This window comes from Columba livia, chromosome 2, assembly GCF_036013475.1.
Source record: "Columba livia isolate bColLiv1 breed racing homer chromosome 2, bColLiv1.pat.W.v2, whole genome shotgun sequence".
NCBI lineage: Eukaryota > Metazoa > Chordata > Aves > Columbiformes > Columbidae > Columba > Columba livia.
In genome coordinates this window covers 55774146-55798251 of record NC_088603.1, presented here as the reverse complement: position 1 = coordinate 55798251, position 24106 = coordinate 55774146, and the positions used below count along the sequence as shown (strand labels likewise).

At 40.5% G+C, this 24106-nt stretch overlaps 1 protein-coding gene across 1 annotated transcript in view; it reads right to left on the bottom strand.

The window, feature by feature from the left end:
- Positions 1-24106, bottom strand: part of ITGA9 (integrin subunit alpha 9) — a 227671-nt gene that overhangs the window by 108017 nt on the left and 95548 nt on the right. The window contains exon 16 of the mRNA XM_065052058.1: positions 3487-3642. Within this exon, the coding sequence (XP_064908130.1) occupies positions 3487-3642 (156 nt within the window). The remainder of the gene's footprint in view (positions 1-3486; positions 3643-24106) is intronic.

Below are 24106 nucleotides of genomic sequence, written 5' to 3'. Positions count from 1 at the left end.
AATCACTCAGACGTTCAAATTTTGATTGTTTCAAGCACAGTTCACTTAGGAATAGAAACAGGCTTCTTCACTGAACAATCCAGGTTTGGTTTTGTTTTAGTTTTAAATATCAGCATTTTGCACTGCCTTACAGTAAAGACTGCATTATTTTAAAATAAAGATGACCAATAAATAAAAGCACAGAATCATAGAATTGTTTAGGTTGGAAAAGACCTTTAAGATCAAGTCCAACCATCAAACTAACATGATATCCCACATCCATGTACTCCTTTAATACTATAGCTCTACTTTGGTCTAAGTGAGTAGTAGAAGACCAGACTGTTCTCTTACTTACAATGTAATAATGATTTAAAGGACGAATATCCAACAAGATCCTTTTCTCTAATTACGACATTAGAGAGATGTCACTTCTGGTGGTGGGTGTCCATGAACAGCATTTCCAGGCTGACTCCTTAATGGACTAGAGCAAAGCACCATGAAGAACTTCATCTGGTCAATATAATCTTCAATTCTCAAGTCAAGTGGACTCTTGATGGCTTTCCTACCTCCTTGTTTGTGAGCCATAGGGCTGTACCCTCTTGTTGGGAAGTCACACAAGCATGCAGGAAACATCAGGTTCATGGGAAACAAACTGAAATCCCAGTGAAAGTGATCACTTCAGCTTTAACATCACTTAAGTTTAAATAAGATCCTATCTAGGTGACTATAAAGCCCACATATTTGCAAGATGATGGACTTTCCAAGTAGGCCTAGCAGTCCTCCAGTAGGATCTTGAAAGACAGAAGACTCCCTCCCCTTTCTTCAGCTATTCAGCTACTTACAGCTTCATCTCCCACATTAATTCACAAAAATGAGCCACCTGGGCTTTTCAGAAAAGTGTCAGCCTCTTAACAGTATTGTAATGGTGCCTCAAAGCAACAGATGCAACATTTCTCACTGGACCAATAGGAGAAACCACACACAACTAGCTATATTTAAAGACTCCAGTACTGCCACTAACGCTAAGCTTGTCCACTTGCCCTCACCCGTGCTCTATCTTCTGAAAACAAATCCCACTAAATCTGTCTTGAATTGAACTTCCAAAATGTCAGGTCCCTCCCTAATCCTTAGATTCTTTGAGAATGTAAATATTTCATTATATGAACTTTGCTTCCTACTATTCCTTTTGGTCATTTAGAATAATTTCTACTTGCAAGATAACAAGAATCCGGAAAGAGAACACTATGCCCTGATTTTCCCATGAAAAAAAAATATTGGACTTTGAGTACACCACCACCATGCCTCAAGGCTACTCTGTCAGGGCTTTGTCACCGCAACTGTCACACTGACTCCGAAGCTCTTCCCACTTCCTTAGCTGAAAGCACACTTGCAGGCACACCCCACGTCAAAATCCATTTCTTACTAGGCTAAGTGAACAACATCTGGAAAGCAAATGGAAAGGCATTGTTAAACCGGCTCTCTTTCATCCAAATTACACAAGAAAACAACTCGGGGAAAACCCCAACATATTTGTATTTCTGCTCTATAACCTCAGCATTTAGGTACATTAAAATATCAAAACTATGCCTGCAGAGCAACATGTGACCTTTGAGTTTAAACACAGTGGTAAAGCAACCAAGCAGTTTCGTTCATGTAACACTTAGGTTTTCAGCATAATGCTCAACTTCCAAAGCTCTCCACAAATTCCCATCACATCGTTGCAACAATACAACATTCAGATACATAACAGGCATATAATCCTTCTTCATGAAAATAAGTAATTCTTAGATGCATCTTTCATTCATACATTTATAAAAATAAAGCATAATTGAATAAATACTCGTGTCTAAGTACAAAGATTATAGTCAAAAACAGTTCAAAACACTTAAGTATATAACGAAGCAAATCTCTTTAAGCATTTTAATTTTGTTTGGTTGGTTGTTGTTTGTTTTTTGGTGTGGGTTTTTTTTTGTGGTTTTGTTTGTTTGTTGTTTTTTGTTTGGTTGTTTTTTGGGGTTTTTTTTAGCAGTATTCATGGACCTGCAATTTCAGCATAACAACATATCCTCACGAGCAGCATCAGAAAGCAATGTTATAGATGACGATGATTCAAGCATCACTTAATAGACATGATCTTCCCAGGGTTAAAAACCAGATCTAACAATTCATTGCTAAAAGCCTCAGGCTCCAGACAGACTTTTTACAGCTTTTTTTTTTCTTTAAATTAAAAAAAAGGTTTCCTTTTCACAAGCAGTGCCAGCCCATAACTCTGTAAGCATACTTTGGAAAATAAACTTGACTGGATGCAACCCTGAGCAACTTGATCTAACTTTCAAGTTGGCTCTGCTTTGAGCAAGGAACTTGATCTACAAAGGTCCATTCCAGCCTAAATTATCCTGCAATTCTGACACACAAGAAGTTTTTCAAGCCACATAAGTAGTCTGATTTCCTTGTGGAGCCTCAAGCTTCCCAGTCAGATGCTCTGCTGCTGGCACAGTGGGAGGCTGAATTGTTCTGCAAGCTCCTTCTTTGGCAGACTGTCCTGTACCTACAAGGATCGCACTCATACTGGAGTCTTTCCAAAGGTCACTAACAGGGTCTCTCTCTCCTCAACATGACTGTCTGCTGCACGAACCCTGAAGGTGTTTAATACCTTCATAAGCATCGTCTTGATCACTCCTATCAAATCCTGACAAAATTGGCCAACATTTGCCAAAGATACCAGTGAGGTTAAGACAGACAAGAGCGGCAGGATAATCACATACACTTTAGTTCCTTAGGGAACAATTCAGAAGGAAAAGGCCCAAAAAAAAAAAAAAAAATATATATATATATATATCTACACTGCATTTCAAAATTAAGGGAATTCTCATGCTCTCACCAGAATTAAAGACAAAAGGGTTTTCTGCATTGCAATGGAGAGAAACAAGATCCTAAGAAGCAAACAGCTGCACCTATGCTTTAATTTCTCTGAAACAAAACCATCCTATTTTAGTATGGCGTGGGTTTCCCTTGCTGAATGACTGGACATGATGAGTCCCCAAAAAAAGAGGGCAGTTGGGCCAGGCAAATTTTTCTTTATTCTGTCCCCCTCACAGAGAGGGTCAAGTTCCTGTGTCCCCTCCTGGAACCAGCCCTGTCCCTCTGGCGCTATCAAAGGCTCAACCTGGAAAGAAGATCAGGACCAAGCCTTCCACAAGAAGCCTCTACAGAAATGGAAGAACCAGAAGGAGCAGGACCTTTCTTGTCCTTTCCCTTATTCAGTCTCCTTCTTCCCAGCACGAACACTCCTGAAACAAAAAAGCAACCGCACCTTGCACTGCCCAACCTGGTCAGCAGAAGTATTTACTATGTCACGGAGAAGCACTGATGTGATGTCAGCAACAGCAAGGCCTGTACAAAAGGGTGACTGTGTGCAAATGACCCAGAGCTTGGCAATCCCGTTTTATGTCCAGTTCTGCTGTCAGTCTCAGGACTTCCAGGGAAATAACATAGTCCAAATCTGACCTGATTCCTCTGCGCTATCTTTTGTCCTTTCTTCCAGCGGAGAATGGGCTTGAGAGCAGGTAGTTCCTTGTCTTCCTTTCCTCTTTCTATCACGTGTTCCCCAAGGCTGTAAGCAGCTTCAAATACAATAGGAGATATGACATCTTTGACCCTTTTCTGTGAAAAGAAACAGATATTTTACCTATGCATGCAGGCAAGAAGATTTTTATATACAATGATTATTCATCCAATTAAAGCAGAATTTTATATTCAACACTGCAGACAGGAAGCAGGCTCCTCTAGTTCCTTTATTTTGCTTCTGTGCCAAACAGGATTAAGCACATTATACCAAGACAAGCCAGAAGATTTAAAACAAACAAAAAACCCCCCCAAAATGATAATTCTTTTGTGACCTACTCTTGGTTCCACAGAAGCAGTGGTGTATCTGGCAAACCTATAGATCGAGTGTTTTTCAATAAAACCAAGACATTTTATTAAAAAAATAAAAGAAGTTAGGTTGTGTTTTCATTAGTCTTTCACAGTGTGGAAGCAAAGAGCAAATCACCATCTCAGGAGTTTCTAATCCTAGACTTCGACTGAGGTTACGACTAGTGTGCTCCACTCCTGAAAAGAAAACTCCATCTTGCCCTGTTGTTTTGCAGTATCAGTTAAATAAATGAAAGCGTAAAGACACCAATGTTGCTATAAAACAAGGTTACTGACATGCAGGGGCAAGAAATGCAATCTTCCAGCATGGTTCTGAAATGAAAACTCATAGCTCGACCCCCCCCCAGCACAGTAACACTTTCACTAGGTAAAGGAAGGAAGTTTTTCAGTGTCTTTATTAGCTATAATCTAGGATTCATACCAGATGTACTCAATGGTGCCACATTATTTGTCTAATGGGATTAATCCTTATTATTGATTGTCTTTTCTTGTTGTTGGAGCCCGAGCCACAAAACTCACACTGTTTGTCACAATATGTGATGCCTAAAGCCAGTTTGCTCTGTGAGGACAAAATGCTCATTGTGCTCTGCTTAGTCCTGTCTTCCAAAATCCAATTTATCACAAAAGAGAAGTGGCAAATGCTCTACTGTTTCATAAGTAAACATTCCTCTTAAATTTTAGCTACTTGAAAACTTAGCATGAATTCAGCACAGATGAAACTGAGGCAATAAATAAATACCATAAGTAAGCACAATAAATCTTCAAATGCCCAACTCTCAACTTCACCTTGCATCAGTTAGTGGGCTTCTCTGAACACGGCCTGCCAACCACACCAAGCACACCAAGCAATTGAGATGCAATGCCATTTAAATGTGGGAAACTGGGGCACGATCTGGCTTCCCAAGCACCCTGTTTAATCTGTTCCAAGACAACCATTTGTTCTCTCTAATATGTTGATAAGTCATAGATTTCTGTAACCAAACAAAAATTAGTGGCCAACCAAATTTCCAAATCATCAGCCAGGTGAAGAACAGCAGAAACCTGGTTTGATGACATTTATCCTCTCGCACTCTGATGCCTCCAGCTAGGCCCTGAATTCCTCCCTTGTTACGAAGTCTACCAGTGCCCAACAGCGGCCCAGAGCACCCAAAGTTTCGACCGTGCATTGCTTGGAGCAGTTTATGCTTTCTCAGTCATGGACAGAGATCAATGCCAGACACCGTGGCACTGGTGATGGCAGAGCAGCTCTGTAACCCCTTCCCCATCCCATAAAAAGGATTATGTACCCTCTAGGGTGCTGCTAATTCCCTTAGGGGAAGAGATGCTGACATCTTCAGCCCCTTCTACAGTCCCACCCTCAGGGCAGAAGTTGTACCATACTGAAATTTCTAAATAACAAAACTACAACTCACAGCGGCCGCTAGCTTTTCTCTCACAGAAAATCATGTGTAGTAACTTAAGTGAGGATTGTATCAGCATACAAGACAACTATGTATACACAGAAACAAGACTATAAAAAGCATACCGTGCAGCAACAGTGAAACACAATAAATCATCAGGCAAATTGCCACCTAATCCAACTGTATGCAACCAACTGTGTAAACATGGAACAATTAAAAGTGTAGGCAGTGGATTAAATTAAAATCCACCTATAGTTTTTTCAGCTCTATTACTTCAGTGTAGCAAGAATAAGTGCTTAATGACTTCTAAGTGTTTTAATATGATCTTGTACGGTTCAGTCCAATGCCCTTTGAAGTCCAAAGACAAGCTTCCCATTGACTTCAATGAATGCTGGAGCGTGCTCATATTATTCGCTGGTGTCTCTTTCTGCTTCATTTTAGTGGTGAAACTGTGACTTCCAGCAGCTAGATTAATTACATGTGTGGATATTGCCTCACCACAGCCCTGGGGAAATATGTTTCACATACCCACTTGTCTTTAATTAAGGATGAAAGTATGAATGCTACCCAGTTATTAATTTTGCCACATGTTCAGTCCCTTCTGTTCACAATCCTACCAACATGAAGGAGACAGTCTGTGGGATTTGTCCTCAGTAAGAAAGAGACAAGACAGTCCTGCCTTGCAGGTACACCACAGACAGTCTGGGATGCAAGCACGTAAAGAGAATAATGAATATTTGCCAAAGTGCAACCTGGAGAAGTACCATTTTAGGTTAGAAATACACCCAGTTTCTTTCCCTTTCAGTCTACCCAAACATACCGCTTCCAGTGGTTGAATCATATACTGACGACACAGCCCATAGATTGCTTTTAAGTATTCCTGATTTCTAAAAGGAAGTCAAAAGATGCAATGACAACTGGGTTCGAGATAGACTGAAAAATCCTTCAGGTCAAGGAAACTGTGTTGATTTTAATATCAGTCACATGGCCCTAATGAAGTGGATTTGCCAAGGGAAATAATTTCCACAAGTGGCTTTTACATGTATTTACTGTTTTTCACTATGACACTGCTATGCTGAGTAAGTGTGAAAGGTTAAAGACACTTCTTCATCAAGAAAAAGCATCCATGCAAATCATAGCATACAGAGAGCACAGCTTCATTAAAGGAAAAAATGTCTGGAGGACATAAAAATAAATGTAATATTCAAGGAGTTCGCATTATCAACAGAAACAACCGTGTAATAAGGCCTCAGTGAGTAACAGCAATACATATCCATCTGTACTGACTGGATGTCACTAAACTGCTGGCAGTTTTCACTGTGCCTGAATTAGACTGGGGACTTGATTTCCCACAAATCATCAGCTATCCTATGTAGTTTTCTTGTTCTCACTGGCAGTTTCTGCAGGGTTGTGGGTTTTTTCCCCCCCCTCTCTCTTTCAGATCAGTTTTCATTCTGGAGATAAGAAACTTTTGCAATAAGGCTTCTGCAGAAATACATACAGTTCAGTCCCAGTAAACCACCCTTCCACCAGTATCTCTTCCTGCAATTGAAACAGCCCTAGCTAGCTGACTCCCTTTGTCAGAATCTTTCATCTTTTCCTGTGAGGTACGTTGCACACCACCACTTTGAGCTGAAAAAAAACCAAGGTGTTTTGGGAGGAGTAAGCTGGGTTTTCATCAAGGGTATTACGGGATTATGCCTCACTAGTATCTAGCAAAGAGAAAGAACTCAGAGTCCAAAAAGAGCACACTTTTAAGAGCATCTAAGAAAGCAATAAGACATTTTGAGATGTTTCAAAAGATACCATGGTCTTGCAAGCTCACCCTAACAAAGAGCAGGCTTGCCATCTCCTCTCCCAGAACAATCACCTCAAAGAAACACACATTTTTTAAATGCTGTGGTAGAAGCTGGGCATGGCCACATATTTCTTCCTTTTTGTTTTCCAGCCTAGCAGGGGAGAGGAAAGCAAGCAAGCAAAGCCCCTGCCAGATTCAAGACTGCATTTCTGTTTGGCTTTAGTACCAAAAAGTCCTAAAAATCTGAAAAGTAATCACAGAACAATGATCAAATGTTAAAGCTGTGATTCTGAACATCATTTCCAACTCCTTCTCAAAGATAGAGTGCGATGACTGTAACAAATCATTTTCTGTGCTTTTCATAGTCACAGTCTAAGGGACATCATGACAACACAGGCACAGATTCCAACATCCTAAAGGCACGCTGCCTTGGCTGGCTGCCACTGCCTTCTCCAACCTTAACTTTGTGCTACCAAGAGCCCACACACATCAGGAACTGAGGCAAATTTGGATGGAACAAGACAGGGTTTTAGTCAAGGGACAGGATTTACTCTGCTCATGGTGTGAGTGGTTGCCAGAGAAGACTGGATATCATTTCAGCTTTCCTTCGGCTCAGCGCCACAGAACAGTCAAGGGACTGTATATGAGACCAATAAATCATCACATCTAATCCCTTTCTTCTACAAGGTGAAAGTCTCTAGCAGGGGCTCTGGAGATTGATGAATTCCATTTTTAATCATGGCCAATGGGCTGAGAAATAAATTGAGATGTAAATAATCCCCACAATCTACAGCAAGAGTCCTGCAGAAATAAAGGATGAAACGTGGTCCTTCAAAGCAATGAATATGAAGTAATTTTCAACATAATCAATTTAAGAGATACATGTAACCATCAGGGTGACTTCTATGGCTGCTCCTTGCTTTCATCCTTGTTCAGATCCTTCTGGAGTTTCCTCTTTCTCTGTGGGAAAGTTCTCTGATCTGTCAGGCCTTTTTTCTACTCCCTCCAACTTGATCCTGAGGACATCAACCCATGCACAGATTCCAGAGCTTTTACTGAATTCAGTACAGCTTTTCAGTACTTTTGAGAATCAAGCTCTGTTTAGCTTGATGACTAACAGTGAATTCAAGAACCTGGCTTTTAAAACACTCAACATGAAACTTTTAGTCTAAACATATTTATTTCAAGTTTTAAACAAGCACTAATAATAGACTATAGGAATTTTTACAGCCGTAAAACACACAAAATAAATTGGACAATCCCAATTTAATAGATAACATATTAATGCTGCAAAATTTACATAGCCATCACACTAATGCTAATCCAGCAAAACACTTTAATCAGCTCACAAGTCACTACCACAAGTCCTCAACTCAATGCCAAGAGATAAATGGATCCCTATTCAGTGACATAAAAAAATGACTCAAATGTCCACCAGCCTTCAGATCTAAAGGCCACTACTTCCACAACTTAACAAATCAAATATCAGCTCTAGGTCTTAATAAACATACACTATGGCTTATGAATCAATACGATGACAGTGCTTGACTTTAAAATTAATTACCTTTTCCTATCATCTCACTCTTCCTCTCTAAACTCAGTCATTCAGGATGCAAGGCTGAAGTGCCATGCAATTCAATGAAAATATCAATTAGAAAAATTGGCTTTAAACTGGAAGACAGATTTCCATTCATTTCAAATGAATGAATGTGTACATCTCATTCTTGTACATGAAAATTAGTAAGGAGCAACTTCCTTGTTCTGCTCCTTGCAATGCTTTTTGAGTCCAAGTTTAGATCCCTTGATGTCAGTTCCCAGTGCAAGTTAATACTTTCAGCCTTCTACCAATCCTGTGCAAAAGAATAACCACCTCAGTCCTCACAAGAGCCTTCCTCTGTCCTGCGTTTACTTTGATAAAGACGTTCTAGGACTTGTAATAATTTATTTCAGTTTGGCACAATTTTAGCATTGGTATCTCCCCACTGCAAAGGCAGACAAAACACAGTGATGCCAAAATTGTCTACAAAATATCTAGTTTCCATTCTGCACACAAGCTGTTTTTTTCAGAATTACTGTAGTCAAAACCTAACTGCAAACTTTTCTGGAGAAGAGGCTGAAGTATAAGTTTACTTGGTTGGTAAAAGCTCATTTACAACATTATTGGTGATTTTTTTGTCAAATTAATAGCAGATGAAGGCGATCAGAGGCCTGATGTTTCAATAATACATGCTTCTGTTTTCTTTTAAGATCTTGTGGGAGCTACAATTCAACAAGTAGGCAAACAGTCTTTGTTGCTAAACTTCAAACATTACAAGGCCTCTGAATAATCCCAAAGTTTGGAGAGGGGTGGGGGAAGAGCAAAGGACTTGCAGGGTGTGACACCCTCGAGTGTTATTTAGGGTTAGCATTTGAAAGTATGGGAGTGCTTCCTTTGTCCTCTTCCAAAAAACATTACTCCAGCACGCAACTGTTTCCATCAGGTCAGCAAGCCCTCTTTACAAGTACTGATAACAGGAAAGATGTGGGGGGGAAAAAAAAGGCAAATCCTGGAGAAATGAACTGAGGTGACACCCTGAGACAGTGAGGGGGGAGCTGCAAGTCCCAACAGCAGCTGGGTACAAGTTGCACTCTGAGTTTAAATAAGCCTTCACCATCCCTGCACATCTGCCTTCCTGCTATCAGTTGGGTAGTGCTAAATGCATTACTGATGCCGGCATGGGAGAGATTGTGATCAATAACCATGTCAAAGGTTACAAAGGCCTAGCAGTAATGTATTGCTGATAATCCTTTCACGGTAATCAGTAAGAAAAGTCACTCCATGCCCTCAAATAAGATATTAGGTACTCTTAAGCTCAGACCTTGATTTTCAAGCTGAGTACTAAAATGCATTATGACAATATAGTTTCACATCCTATTCATACATTTGAATGTTGGGCCTTTTAGTGGACCTAATGTTATGAGTTTTATTTTTTACCACCTATTCCCTTTCTCTCTTTTACAGTTCACTTTCAGCCTTTCTTTGGGTATTTTAGATGAAAAATAAATAAAATTCCCCAACTATATAAAAATCACATTATTCTACTCTGAAGTAAACACTGCTCAGATGTCCAGCTTTCTCCTGGCACCAGTTGGACGAATCTCCATAACGTGTGACTGGCTACCTGTAATACTGACAGTATGAAAACACAAATAATTAGGAAGTCTGGGAGCTGGTGGGTATTTGTGAAATGATGACCTGAATTTAGGTGGGCAAAGAGAACCCAAGAAGGAAGAACAGGGGTAACAATTAAAACATGTATTGATTTTACTTTCTGAAAATTTGTGTATTCCAGCAGAGAATTATATGCAGAATTAAGACAATAATTAAATCCAGACTCTTCGTGCATAACCTTATCATATACCTGCTTTTTCCACTGAAGTTAACACATTTCATATTCCTCTGATACAAGATTTTATCAAAACCAAGCTTTAAAGATATTTCCTTCCATAGTGTCTTAAAAAGCACTGAGTCCAGAACATGAGCTAATTCAACTACCTGTTTCCCTTTATGCAGCATTTCCCTCCAACCCTGATGCATAAAACAAACACAGGGGTCTCCATGTATGAAGCTGTTAGAGGAGGAGGAGCAGTTTAAGGCTCTTGGCTCCTGATCCATTATATATGACAACACGTCTGCTAAAAGTTGAACATGTCCATGGACCTGGGGGAACGGTATTTGGCCAAAACATCACAGTTAACTTTAGCATTCATGTGCTGCATTTGCTTGTTCACTCTCTTGTTTACCTCCTGTACACCTCTAGCCGGAGATAAAAACAGCCATGCATGTTTGTCATCCAACAAACTTTCCATGCAAAAATCTCACACACAAGCTATCCTCAGAGCTGACTGGGGTCAAGGACTGACCTTCCTAGCCCCCTCCCAAAACCATAGCCCACAAGGGTGGTCAAGAGCCCATCTTTCTGGGTCAATACACCTTTTGCTGTGTCTGGCAGCTCAGACTGGAGGAACAGCACAGCCCCATAGCTGACAGCTGCTGGTGAGTGGATGCTCCAAGGCTCTGTACCCCACGGTCTTTGCCTGAGTTCAACCTGCTTCTCTGCAGCTGCAGGCAAACTCCTGAGCTGCTCTGTGGGAGAGAGCGGCCATTTCCCCCATTCCCTTGCTCTCCAGATGGATTTTCTCCATCTAGTTTTGACAAAACGGGCAGAAGCTCCTTTCCAAGAGCATCCCAAGAGGCAACGGCCGAGTAATCAAAAGGTTCATCCCAAAAGCTCTGTAGAGGGCATGGGAGCCACAAGGAGGGCTAGGATGTATGACACACTCCTCTCCTCAGAATTCTCCACTGTTCATCCCATAAAGTGGCTGACTTTAGATGCCTGCTCCCATTTGAAGGTGTCTCTCACTTCTCAAGGGGAGTAAGCATCTAACATGGGTCTATGTGAATGGAGGCAGGATCCACACCCCTTCTTGGATCCAGGTCCTAAAGCACATTTTTATCTCATACTCTCATAAAGTATGTCTATCTAGCAGGTCACCTTATTATCAATAGATCAAACATCCACGGGCTGAATGAGATGATCCTGCTGCATTCCCTAGATTTGCAGTAGATTTGTTGGAGAAAAGCATCGGTCTGTACCACCTGGCAGATGTCCATATGTCCTGTCAGTTCTAACACTAGTATATCAGATGGTCAAGGTGGCTGAATATCTACTAGAAAAGTCAGGGCAGAAGACAGAAAGCCTGGATGGCTATGAAATATGACAATAGCAGTGGGAAAAAGATTTTGATGCGCACTTCATTTTAAGGTGACTAGAATTGAAGGCCTGACAGTAAGTTGTTCTGATCCTTTCAACACTGTTGTGACTAAAAGCATTTGATCAATACAGCTTTATAAGAAACATGTGTATGGAACAAAGAAATGCTCAACTTAAGCCCAGTATCCTACAAAAAAAAGGTAAAAAAAAAAAGTAGAATTGTGTCAGGACTGAAAGTAAGCAGAATCATTCTTAGTAGTAGACGATAGATAGAAATAAGGTTATCACTGACATTTTAATGACAGTATTTTTGAGTAGGGCTGATGTAAATGGTCCTTGAAAATCTTCCAAAGAGAGCAACACCTGCCTGCATGCATACATCTGAGTGCATGAGAAGAATGGTGTTCATATACTTTCACTGACATATTATAGAGGTGAGAACAGTTTACTTAAGAAATCTGCAGGTTTTTACACACAAAACCATAAATCCTTCTTTCAGTGACACGAGAATGGATAGCTCCACAGTGGTGCCCTGGGAGTGTTGCAATGTGACCCAAGTCTATTCGTCCATTATTAAATGGAAGAGGTAGAATTTATTAGTTTAATCCTCTTCAGAGCAGGACTTAATATGTGTAAAAGCATCATGACTGCCTACTTTGCCACATGAATTTTAAAATGTGAACAAAGCTCCTCTGTGACATCTCCTTGTACGTTTAATATCAATTCACATTTCACATGCTAGGTACCTGCTAGAAACCTTCTGAAACCAGGAACCGCAGTTTGAGCTCTTTACTCCTCTGTGCTATGGAATCTGTACGCACATGAGCTGCGATATCTGAAGAGGGTAAGGGAACCCTATTGTTCTAGAAACAATGAAATCTCTATGGATGACAAATTCCCAATCACTATTCTGTAACAGCCTAATTCATCAAATTATTAATTAATAAGAATTAATATTGTTAACCAAGTAAAGTTGAGGAGAAGAGTTCAAGGAAACTTATCCATTACATAGCACAAGCATTATGGACAACTCCAAGGATATTTCATGAGCCTCCCTGCCTCCCATCCTGCACATACCTACATATCAGCACACTGAGGACCACCTCAGTAACACCCTGCCTCTGTGTCATCTCCCTCCTCACCACTTTCCTCTTCATTTCCCACTCTCCTCTGATCATCCAGACAGCACCTCACTAACAACCCTTCACTGTCTTCAGGCTCCCAGCCTCTCTTCACAACTAACACAAAACCAAAAGGAAGAAGATGAAGGAATCAGGACATATTTCAGGAACCTCACAGTCATTTTAGTCCATTTACATCTGAAATCATGAGTGAATGCAAAGCTCGCCATTCACTTCAGCAAGAAGGCTTTTCCCCTTCTTTCACTGATCATTCAAGAAGAGGCAGGGCCTCCTGCCCAGCACCCACGTCAGCGGATACGGCTTGTCCAGCTCTCAGAGACGCCTAGGCTAGAGAATATTGCACGACGACAAAGGGTGATTGTTTAAACCTGTGGATGGGAGCAGGATGAATGAGTGTTTCTCAGGGGAACCAAGGAAAAATAAAATTTTCCCTTTGAGTTCCGCTGGCTTTAAAAACAAACAAGGCAAATGTTTCCACAAATAAGTGAAAACCATGCAGTTCCCCAGATCAAAGCCGAGAGCTCTGCTCTGAAGCTGGAGGTGCATGCATGGGGAATGGAAAAAATGGCCCTTTACAACAGCATTACTGCATTTACTGGAATAAGGTTTTAACCAAATATGATTAAGTGTAGGTATTGCTACTTTGCACGTCTGCAGCCTGCATTGGATTACTTTTGATTATTTAATACATTATTCACTGGGACAAGAGTGCTCATCCCAACAGTGGCACTTCCTCAATGCCCTGTCTCCCACAACATGTAACACTTCAGTGGCAACAGAAATTAATGTCCTATGCAGAGGACTACTCTAGATGATATGCGGCAACTGTAAACAGATAACTGGAATATGCCATGGTTTGGGGCAAGGGAAGAGATGGCAGCAAATCTGGGAAAGGGCAGAGTTAGTCCCTACCCAACTGCAGCCCCTGCCAGCTAAATACACATAAATCCTTGAGTAGAGGTCTGAAAGAGATTATAACCAGTGGGAGTTATAATGGATAAAGTATCACAAGCAGCAGGGTGCTAAGGGTTTGGGACTGGCTTTTTTTTTTTAAATTCTGTTTTGAGGAAGACATAACAAAAACTCATAAAAAGACAAGTTTATCTGCACTAGATATTATCTTGTACTATAAAGCTGTAAAATAATCTTGATCTGTCCAGATCCTTATTTGGAACAGAAGCATCTTTCTCTTACCTAGTGGAGGCAAAGCCAACCAGATTCACCCCAAGAGCTGATTCTTTTTTTGTGTTCCGTGCATCAGGCTGAAATACAAAACTACACAAATACCAGAATGGAGAGAGGCTGAAATGTTGCCTTTATCGGGCAATGAAAACCAGTTTCAATTCCAAAGACAGCAGCTTAGTGTGAATTCCCAACCACTTCATTTGTGAACGGCTCACAGTACACCTGAAAGCATGGGCAGGTATAGCCACCAGCACCCAAGGAGTAGAAATAACTTGTGCTGTATTTCAGCAACATTCGGAGGCTTGGTGGTTTCATCTGCTGATTCTGCTTTTTCACTGTAGAAAGTAACTTGACATTAATCTCAATGAGACGACAGCACACTGAGCACTATGTAACATTACCAGGAAACTCATCTTTTCTGTAGTTTCTCTTCTTCCCCAGCTGCTCTCCTTAGATGTCCCAGAAATAACCACTGCTTTCCTTTGTACATCCTTTACATGGTATACCAAGCACACACCATACACTTTTTGTAATGGGCTGTGATACAAAACGATGTCCTCTGCAAACAGCAACCCATTAAAAAACAAGAGCCAGCGCCACGGAGAAAGGCATCTTTCCAGGTCTTGGGCATAAGCCAACCTGTTGCATAGCAGGGGCTGACAACACCCCTGACACCAACCACGGCAGATTCCTGCCAGGAGGCAGCTTTCAACATCATCAGCCAACAGAGGTATCACTTTGAGCTCTTCACTGCCCTCCTCCAGTGTGGGAGTACGTAGCACAACACCACTGCCCTTGGGTAACTCAGCTTTCGAAAGCTGGGTGCTTGATGGCACCAGGCTTGGAAGCAGCTTTGTTACAGCGCGCAGCACCAACAGCAAGAAACATGCTCGCCTTCGCTATGAAACTAGGTCAAAGCTGAGGTTGTTTCATTTTAAGGAGTGAAACCTTTCTTTAATTTTCTTACTGCATGAACTTTTGGAACATATTTTTCCAGGGTCTGTTCATTTCCAAATTGTCTGGGATGCAGCGCTGAAGTAAGAGCAGATCAGACAACAGTAAGCATGTCGGAGGAAAAACATCAGACTGTGCAAGGAGCAACTGCAGAGGCCAGGGAGAGAGCTGCAAAAGCACCAGAAGTGTGGCACTCAGAGCCTGGGAAAGCCAAAGTGAAGAGGAGATGGAGAAGAAAAGGAAACCGAAGCCACAGGCCAAGATGGCAAAGCTCTGACCCTACAAGCAGCACATACCAAATCCTGAAAATCACCAATGGGAATCTCTAAGTGCTTAGTGATACCTAAAGAAAACAGAGAAAAAATAGCTGTGTAGGAAACTTCCATGGTCAGGTTCAAGACACAAACAGAGTCTTTCACGAAACAGTCACAGGTCAGAAGTGAGCATCAGACTCCCAGCACAGCCTGCTCAAGCACCAACTCACATTGCGTGACTTTGCCTAGACTTGGATGTTTATCAGTAGCGTGTTATATTCACAGAACTATGCTGTGAACATAATAAATACATATCCACTGGCAAGTTGTAACATTTTAAACTTTATCTTAATGTCTGTATTACTTGTTCAGAAATTGTATCTCCAGTCCCAGACACAAACCACATCCTGTACTTTTTTAACCCACTGGCTGTGGGATTTTGTCCTATCTCTCTGCTTTGGTACCACTTCAAAAATCCAGTACAGAGAAACAGATATTGCTCTGTTATAATTTGTCTCTACTTTATCAACAGGAAACTCTTATAAACAAACACTGGGATACTAATGATGCTCCTTGAAATTCTCCTTTTGTAAAAATAAATTATCCTAAGAGGCAGTAACAAACTGCATCACTTAGTCCGCCTACTTGTATATCCCAGTCATTACATTTCATTTGTTAACCTTCCACTATATGAAATCATTCGTTTACTTACAGCATATTTTCCAGAAATGCATATAGTTAGGTCCTACAGTAATCCCTCTTGAATTTATAAAGTCCTGGGTCAGGCTTCTTCAAATGCATGTGGCATCACCTTTCAGTCACAGGTTTTTGTCATAACTTTCTTTGCTAGATTACAAATGCCTTCTTAGGTGTGTCTTTGCCTTCATTAAAATAAACGCTGTGACTAGTTCAGATTTCTAAGTAAGGCTTTCCCTTAGACACTTGAACGGGTTTTATAGTTGTTTACAACATAATCTAAACAGAAAGTATCTCATCAGTGAACATGCAGCTCTAGCCCTGGCCAAAGCAGAGATCCATACAGAAGAAAAATCACTGCAAGGTAACATTCTCTCTGTTTGCATACCCAAAGAAATCATTATTCCTTTTTGCCAACCATCATGCTGCGAAGTCATGTTAAATTGTTGGTCAGCTATGACCCTGAAATCCTTCTCAAGGTCCCTGCTTTCTAGGAGACAAGCCCCTTCCCCCTCTGTAGGTGGGACCCACATTCTTCGTTCCTGGATGTATGACCTCACACTTAGCTGAATTAAAATAAACTTTGCTTGAGTGGCTCAGCTCAGCGGCTGATTCAAAGCACTTTGTAAAAAATTTCCTATCATCCCCTGTTAACCAAGTATTTTTGTGTTATCTGCAAAATGTAGATCTTTGATGACTATACCGATGTTAAGCTTTCTATTGATTTTTTAAGAATGCCACTAGAAGTAACCCCACTTAATAACCTTACACTGACATCTCCTTTTTATATTAGTCTTCTGTCCAAGTATTAACTTTTGTATATACAGATTTTGTACAATCCTTTTTTTTTTTTTTTTTTTAAATCAGGGTGTCTGAAATGCAAAGCAAAATTGCAACCCCCTGAACCTCTATTACATCTTCACAGCTACCTTCATTGAGCAACCTCATTGCTTCAGTACTCGAGTTTGGGGTTTTTTTGTTTGTTTTGTTTGGGTTCTTTTTGCTTGTTTTCTGTTGTTGCTGGCTTTTAAAAATCAAACTGTATTTGTTCCTTTAATATCCTTAGCAATCACATGACATATTGGCATTTCCATTATATTGTTTGTATGATGAGGTCAATCTACAGCTCTTCAGATCAATTTTCCTATCCTTTTTCGGTTTATTGACACTTCAGAACCTTTATTGCTTGCTGGAATTCCCCTTTCTTTGCAAGAAGCAGGAAAAAGTTAACAATAACGGAGGCACAGAGCTCTTCAGCTGGTCTTTGGGACCTTTAAGTCTCCAGACCATTTTAATGTGTTTACTTCTGGTAAATGTTATTTGACATCATCCATATTTACAAATGCATTAAAAGCACAGCATGAACTTCATGAAATATGTGTGCATTCTCCTTCTCCTTTCAAAATGCATAAGTATTTAATGAAGTACTTTTGACTTTGTGTTTTAACAGTTTTATTACCATCATCAAATGATGGGCCCATATTAGTGCTAGGATTTATTTCATTGATTCATCACAACTTTATTCTGAGGAGGCTACAATCACAGAGGAGAAGAATCCCACTAAAATTCTGAGGGGAAAAAGTACAGCTACTGTACTACAAGCACTGATGCCCCTGTTACGGATGCCATGGAGTAGCCAGGCAACATGTCAGAAATGCTTTATTATCTCTGAGAATGACATACGAACTGACACGTGTTGAGAAACCTCTCTAAAACCAGATTGCACCTCTTCCTTTTCTCTGTAAAGAGAAATGCATGTGACCAAAAAAGTACTCACAGGTTCTTCACCATCGAGACTGATTTCAGGTGAGACAACTCGAAATCTCTGTAAAGTGAAATCATGAAAACACCCACAAATAACAGCATGAAGGTGAATTTATACCCTAGACTTACTGGCATAGTGTGGCTCAATAGACACCAAGGTTTTTACTAAGAATGGAAAAATGTCCTTTAAATGCTCCATGCAACACAGCAGGTGTTTAAACCTGGATGGCAGAAATGATTTACAGCTGCCCACAGGTAATCTGATTCCTTTTTAAAAGACCTCAGGCAAGGAAGAATAAAATGAGACATTACAAGTGATAGGATGAAAAGAAAAGGCTTATTTAGCTCTGTTTTGTTAAAAATATGGAACGATTTTTTGGTTTTCTTTTTAAAGTGGGTGGAATCCTCTTTCCACAGAAAGCTGTTTTTACCACTACTCATCAGTAAAGAAGAGGCTTCTCTCAGTATGTGACATTTAAAAAGGAAACAAAAAGGGAAAAATAAAGATCATGTTACGGTAGTAAGTATCCACCTCCAGCAAGTTTTTCCAAGGCCCCTGAGAGGAAAACCCTTTCCGTTACGTAGAATAGCCTCAATTGACTTTTCCAGTCCTTTAACTGCCAGTCTACAGCACATATAATCTCAAAGGTCTACCTTTAGAGCTGACCAAATTAACAACCACTTCTTTTCCTTGGAAAGGGCATTTTAAAAAGTAAACAAAAAACACAAAACAACATAAAAATATATTACAAATCCTCCTGAGGATCCTAAAGTAACAAGTGTTCATTGCCAGCAGTTTCCCAGCTTCTTGCAGATGGTTGAAATATTTTGCTAAAACTACAAACACACTGTGCTGTTGAACTTTAATGCTTTCGGAAATAATAATTGAGATATTTGTGGTGTTCTCTGTATACTACATAAACCACAATAATGTTATCTGCTTTGAAAAGATGAAATTATGTAAAGACTGAAGGTTTGCCAGTTTACTTTCTTGGCTAATATAAATGGAATTTAAAATGAAAATTGGCTACCCATGAGAGACCACAGCTACCCTAGGATTCAGAATAACAGTTATGAAGGTTAATCTTCCCTGGAAACCCAAAGAGGGGAAAATTGTCCTTTTCAAACTAAATTTAGGTTACTTGATGCAAAAAGTCAAGGAATAACTTCTACTGGAAAAATAAGCAAAGCAAGAAGTGAAAAGCTGGGCTCCTAAGTGATGCAACCATTGTCTCAGAGGTGAAGTGCAGGTGAACATCACTGTCCCACTGCCACTGTACAGTCCTCAAATGCACTTGTAACATGCCACAAGCAAAATCTTACACACTTTGAAAGTGGTATTTTACACATCCTTCAATCCCTTTCACCTTTAATAGCCATTATTAAAGCCCTTCGTGAAAGAAAACATTTTTTTTTACTTTCCAACTTGATAGGTAGAAATTTATTAAACTCCTCAAATAATGACTCATGCAACCAAGAGTTCTCTTATTGATATCTCAGATTACAACCTTCAAAGCAGTACAGTCACACTCAAACACTTAGCCAAACCACTAGTCAAAATCAGTTTTCTCTGGAAATCCCATGGCATCTGCCCATTCGCATTTTCTCTGGATCTCTGGCTACTTGAATGTGCAGCTTGACACATGAATCAAATTATTACACTTCCAACTGACCACGTATTTAGCTATTACTTTGTTCTTACATGAACACAAATGTAGTTTGTATCCATAGTTTCAAAAATCTGCCCTTGGTCTGATCATATCTCCACAGTGAAAAATCCTAGGTAGTATCATGTGCTCCCACCCAGCCTTGAGCCAACAAGAGTGTAACAGTTCAAAAGAGGCCCCTGTTTTTCTTTCCATTTCATAGAACTGTACCATATTCTGCTTCTCTTCATGGTGTTTTACACCATACTGTAACATACTAATGATTCATTACAGAAACGTGACACCTGAAAGTTTCTGGAAGACCTCTACTTGATTATCAATCATGTTCAAACTTCAAGCTTAGCCCCATTAGGCTTGCTTTACACTGCTACTTAAACACACACACACAAATCCCATGTACGATTAAAACTGGCTTTCTATCAAGACAGACATAACATATGGTTTGGATGTAATATATTACTTAGGAATTGATTTGGGCAATCCCAACAGAGAGTAAATGGTACATTAATAAACAGACTATCAAATGCACAACAACCTAAAAATACAGTCCATTTGAAAAGGATGTGATGGGAACGGATAATACCTTAGGCAGTGACAGTGAAGACTGAATATAGTTCTAACTAATACTCCTAAAAACCATCCACTCCAGGTCTGTTGGGAGCTGAGACTGAAAATGCAGACAGGAACTCCTGTTTTCACATGAAGAGTATACACAAAGCACCACTTTTCTGATTATGGAAGTAGCATACAGCAAGAAACCATTTCCAAGCTTCTCTTCACAGCACTGCTTGACCACAAGCTCATTCAGCCTATTCTTACATGACTCTTACAGGACCCTGGGACTACACTGCTCGGGTTTGTCTATAACCTCGGTCTGTAATGGAGACTCATCTTTATGTCTATTACTGCCACCTGAATAAAACGCAGCCACAATATGTAATTATTTAAGAAGGCAAAATGATATCCCTAACCTTGTGTACTTTTTTGGGGTAAGAATACATTTAGACTTTTAAAAACAGAGCCAGGGCTAGACTAGCCCATCCTATCACATAGTTCCTCAACCTTAATTCATCAGTTCAGATCTTGCAAACATCACCAGAGAGAAGTGAGTGACAGGAGGCTGGAATGAGGTGTGGCATGGAAGGAAAAGAGGCACGGAGGCAGCTGTGGAAAAAGCAGACAAATGCCATTTTTACTTTATAAAACCTCTGTGGCACTTCCTGCTTAGTGAAAGCACTTGGTCTTTGGTCAGCCTAAGAAACACATCCACAGCCGTTTACAACAGCGCTGTCAGGAGTCATTTATATACGAAGCACTCAGACATACACTGCGTATCTTTTAAACCAAAAAAGGGAGACGCTATCCATTCTCGCTTTGGAAGTTATTCTTAAAAACTCCTGGTGCTTTTTTTAACTCTCCTTTCTTCCTACCTATCTGCTTGCTGGAAAATTCATATGTTCAGCCTTCTTTTCAGCCCTTCTTCTTTTCAGGAGGACATAAAGAAATCTAAACCAGGCCATTCATCTCTAAACTGAAATGCAAAGGACAGCCTTGCTTTCCTAAAACCACCTCTTTCTATTAATACAATACAAATATCTGGCTAGCCAGGTAGCAAACAAGTATGAAGTGCAACGGAGGAAGGAAACATTTTTGGAGAGAGGATGAGTGGAGGCAACGCGTGTGAAAAACTCAGCATGAAAAGCAAAACCTGTTTCCACAACAAACGTGAAGAGCAGCCGCAGAGACCCCCACATGGAACCCTGCTGCAGACCACAGGGCTCTGTGTAGACATATCGTGCCCCTCTGATCATGGCAGCTGTATTTCCATGCTACATCTGGCTGGAACATCAGGCTACTTCTCACATCCACACAGCCGCACTCCCAGCTGCAATGGCATGGCTCTTAGCACAGCCAGGCTTCAGAGAGGGCTCAGCTGCCTTCTCATTACAAAGTCTGTTCAGAGCCAGCTCATTTTGACAATCTACTTCAGTCCTGCATAACAGAGGGCATGGCACGTGATGGTACAGGGGCAGAAATACGGCTACAGCCCAGGTACCTGGCCTGCGAATCTAACACAGATTATGCCAACTAATTCAAGCTGCGTGAATAATGAATCAAATCCTTTCTAGCCATAGGTTTTCTGAATCTTTCACCTTATCTCCACCTCATGGGTAAGTGCATGTGGGGAAAAGCAAACACACAAATAGGATTCTTCTTCTAAGTGCAATTGTCTTGTTCTGCTTTTGTTGTACTTATCAAGTATATTTCTTCCCCTATCCTTCCCTGGTAGTATTGAAGACTCCAATTCAGCAAAAAGAGCTCAGACTAACATCCTGGTAAGCTTTTCAAGATGTAAACAGTTGAAAAGATACATTACATTTGTTACATTCACCCGGTAATGCTTGTAGGAAAACAGCATCTTTACATTCATTCTGTGTGCTCTGAGCAACATAGCATGCACTGGTAGTCATGACACTGTAAAGCCACTCTCAAGGAGAACAGGTTTATATCTCCAGATTCACCTTTTAGTCCAAGCTGGATGTGTACTCCTTTTCATTAAGCTCACAGTCAATTCCCAGTCTTATTAAGAGTCAGTTTAAAGACCTCAGTCTCTTCAAAAAACAACTACCGGCACTTCACAGTCTTAGTTGGGCAAGGAGGATTAAAAAAAAAAAAAGACAAAACAAAAAAATGTCATCACAAAAAAAAAAAAAATCAAACTGATCCATAAAAAATGTACTAGAGGTGCAATAAAAGCTCACTTATATAACCTCGTATCACTGGATGCTCTCCCTACTTCCCTGTCAGACCCATTGAAATAGCGCTGGGTATTTGAATCTCAGCTCCAATCTCAAGTTAGGATAGTGTGCTTGGTCTTGGAGCTCCACACAACTTTGGTGAGAGATTTCCAAAGGGTACGTCCCCCCCGGTGTGTTGCCATGCAAGGCTGCAATGCACCCCTCACCAGGGCAGTGGGCTTCCCCACCAGAGCTCTGTGTGTTCGCGTAAATCCCTGCGCTTGGCACAGCCTGCCATCAGGGGCGAAGGGAAAGTTTACCTGGGAATTAAGCAACAAGATGTCAACTCTTGCCTTCTTCTCAGATACCTTTCCTTTCAAAATATATATTTTATTACTATAGGATTCACTGTCTCCCCTGCATGAGACAGAAAGGGTCGTTATTGTAGCTGCTATTCAAAGACTGAAGGATTTTACCACTGTGGGCTACCTTAATCTCTTTCACAGATATCCCCCATATCCCGACAGAATGTCAGTTCTTTGCCACTTTTAGAGGGAGATCCACGCTACTTCTTCCTACCGTGCTGTCCCTGGGGTATCCTCCTTCTGTGGTGTTGCACCCTAACTGCAGCTGGTAACAAAAAGGACATTTTTCAAGCTCTGATTGTAAAAGCCCTCCCATTGAAAGCACTCAAAGACCTTTTAGACCTTTATTACTGTAAGCTTACTAGTAAGCACTTTTGTTTTTCAAACTTTTAAAATATACTGCTTGAGGAAGACTCTTTTGTCTTCAGCAGTTGCATTTACTCATCATGTTGAATGCAAGCTGTCTGTGTAGGCATTAAAAAGAGGAAAAAATAAAATGGCTCAAGTGTGTATTTTTCCAACCTTGCCCAAACCCAAGGACAAGTAGAGAAAGTACCATTTCTTCTACTTCTCGCAGCCACGCCACATGGAAAATTTCGTTCCCCAAAAAGCAATCCACTAAAAAGGTACGATAGCGTGAAAAAAGGGTGCTATAACTGAAATCCTTTTGCTGCTGTAATTATAGGAGTTGCTATGAAGCCAAGGCTGTAATTTTTGCAAGCCAAACTAAAGCGAAAGGAACAAAAGTACTGCAATTGTTTTGGAAAGCTATGAGGGAGGTTTTCTTTCCTTTCCTGCTGTTTAATCAAAGTAGTGAAGGGTGGGGTCATGGAGACACATGAAAGCTGTATTAATGGTCTCCACTGGGATCCAGGCTCCTCAGTATTTTTGCAACATAATGCAGTTAGAAGATATTTGTAAATCATCTATCTGGAACATTGCCCAGATTGAATCTTCCTCCTTCTTCCTAGTTAAATAATCAATAATGTTAAAAAAAAGAAAAGGCAATTATCAATCCTGTAATAGGCTCCATAATGGCTTATATTCCTGTGGTCAAAGAGTAGCTATTAATTTACACAGAGTACATCAGAAGAGTGTCACAATCTAATGGAAAAGAGAATAAGGAGATGCAAGAGCTCCATCCAAGTCAGTCAGGCCAACCGCACTTGAAAGGGCATGAAAAGGGCAGGCTGAAGGAAACACACAACCAACCTGATCTCCCAGACCTCTGACACAGTCCAGAGAAACCCAGCAACCCAACTAAAAATCAAATCTTTGGAGAGGAAAACAGTTTTGCTTTGTTTGCTGTTGAATTTACATTGATCTGCTTTTTCCTAAGATTTCGTTCTTGATTTTCAGCACAATACATAGACCCCAAGGAAAATTCCTGAGACTAACCTGACATGGTTCCAGTCATTCTTAGCATGAGGGGATACACTAGCAATCAAAAAAAATCTCTGTTTTAAACTCTTTATCT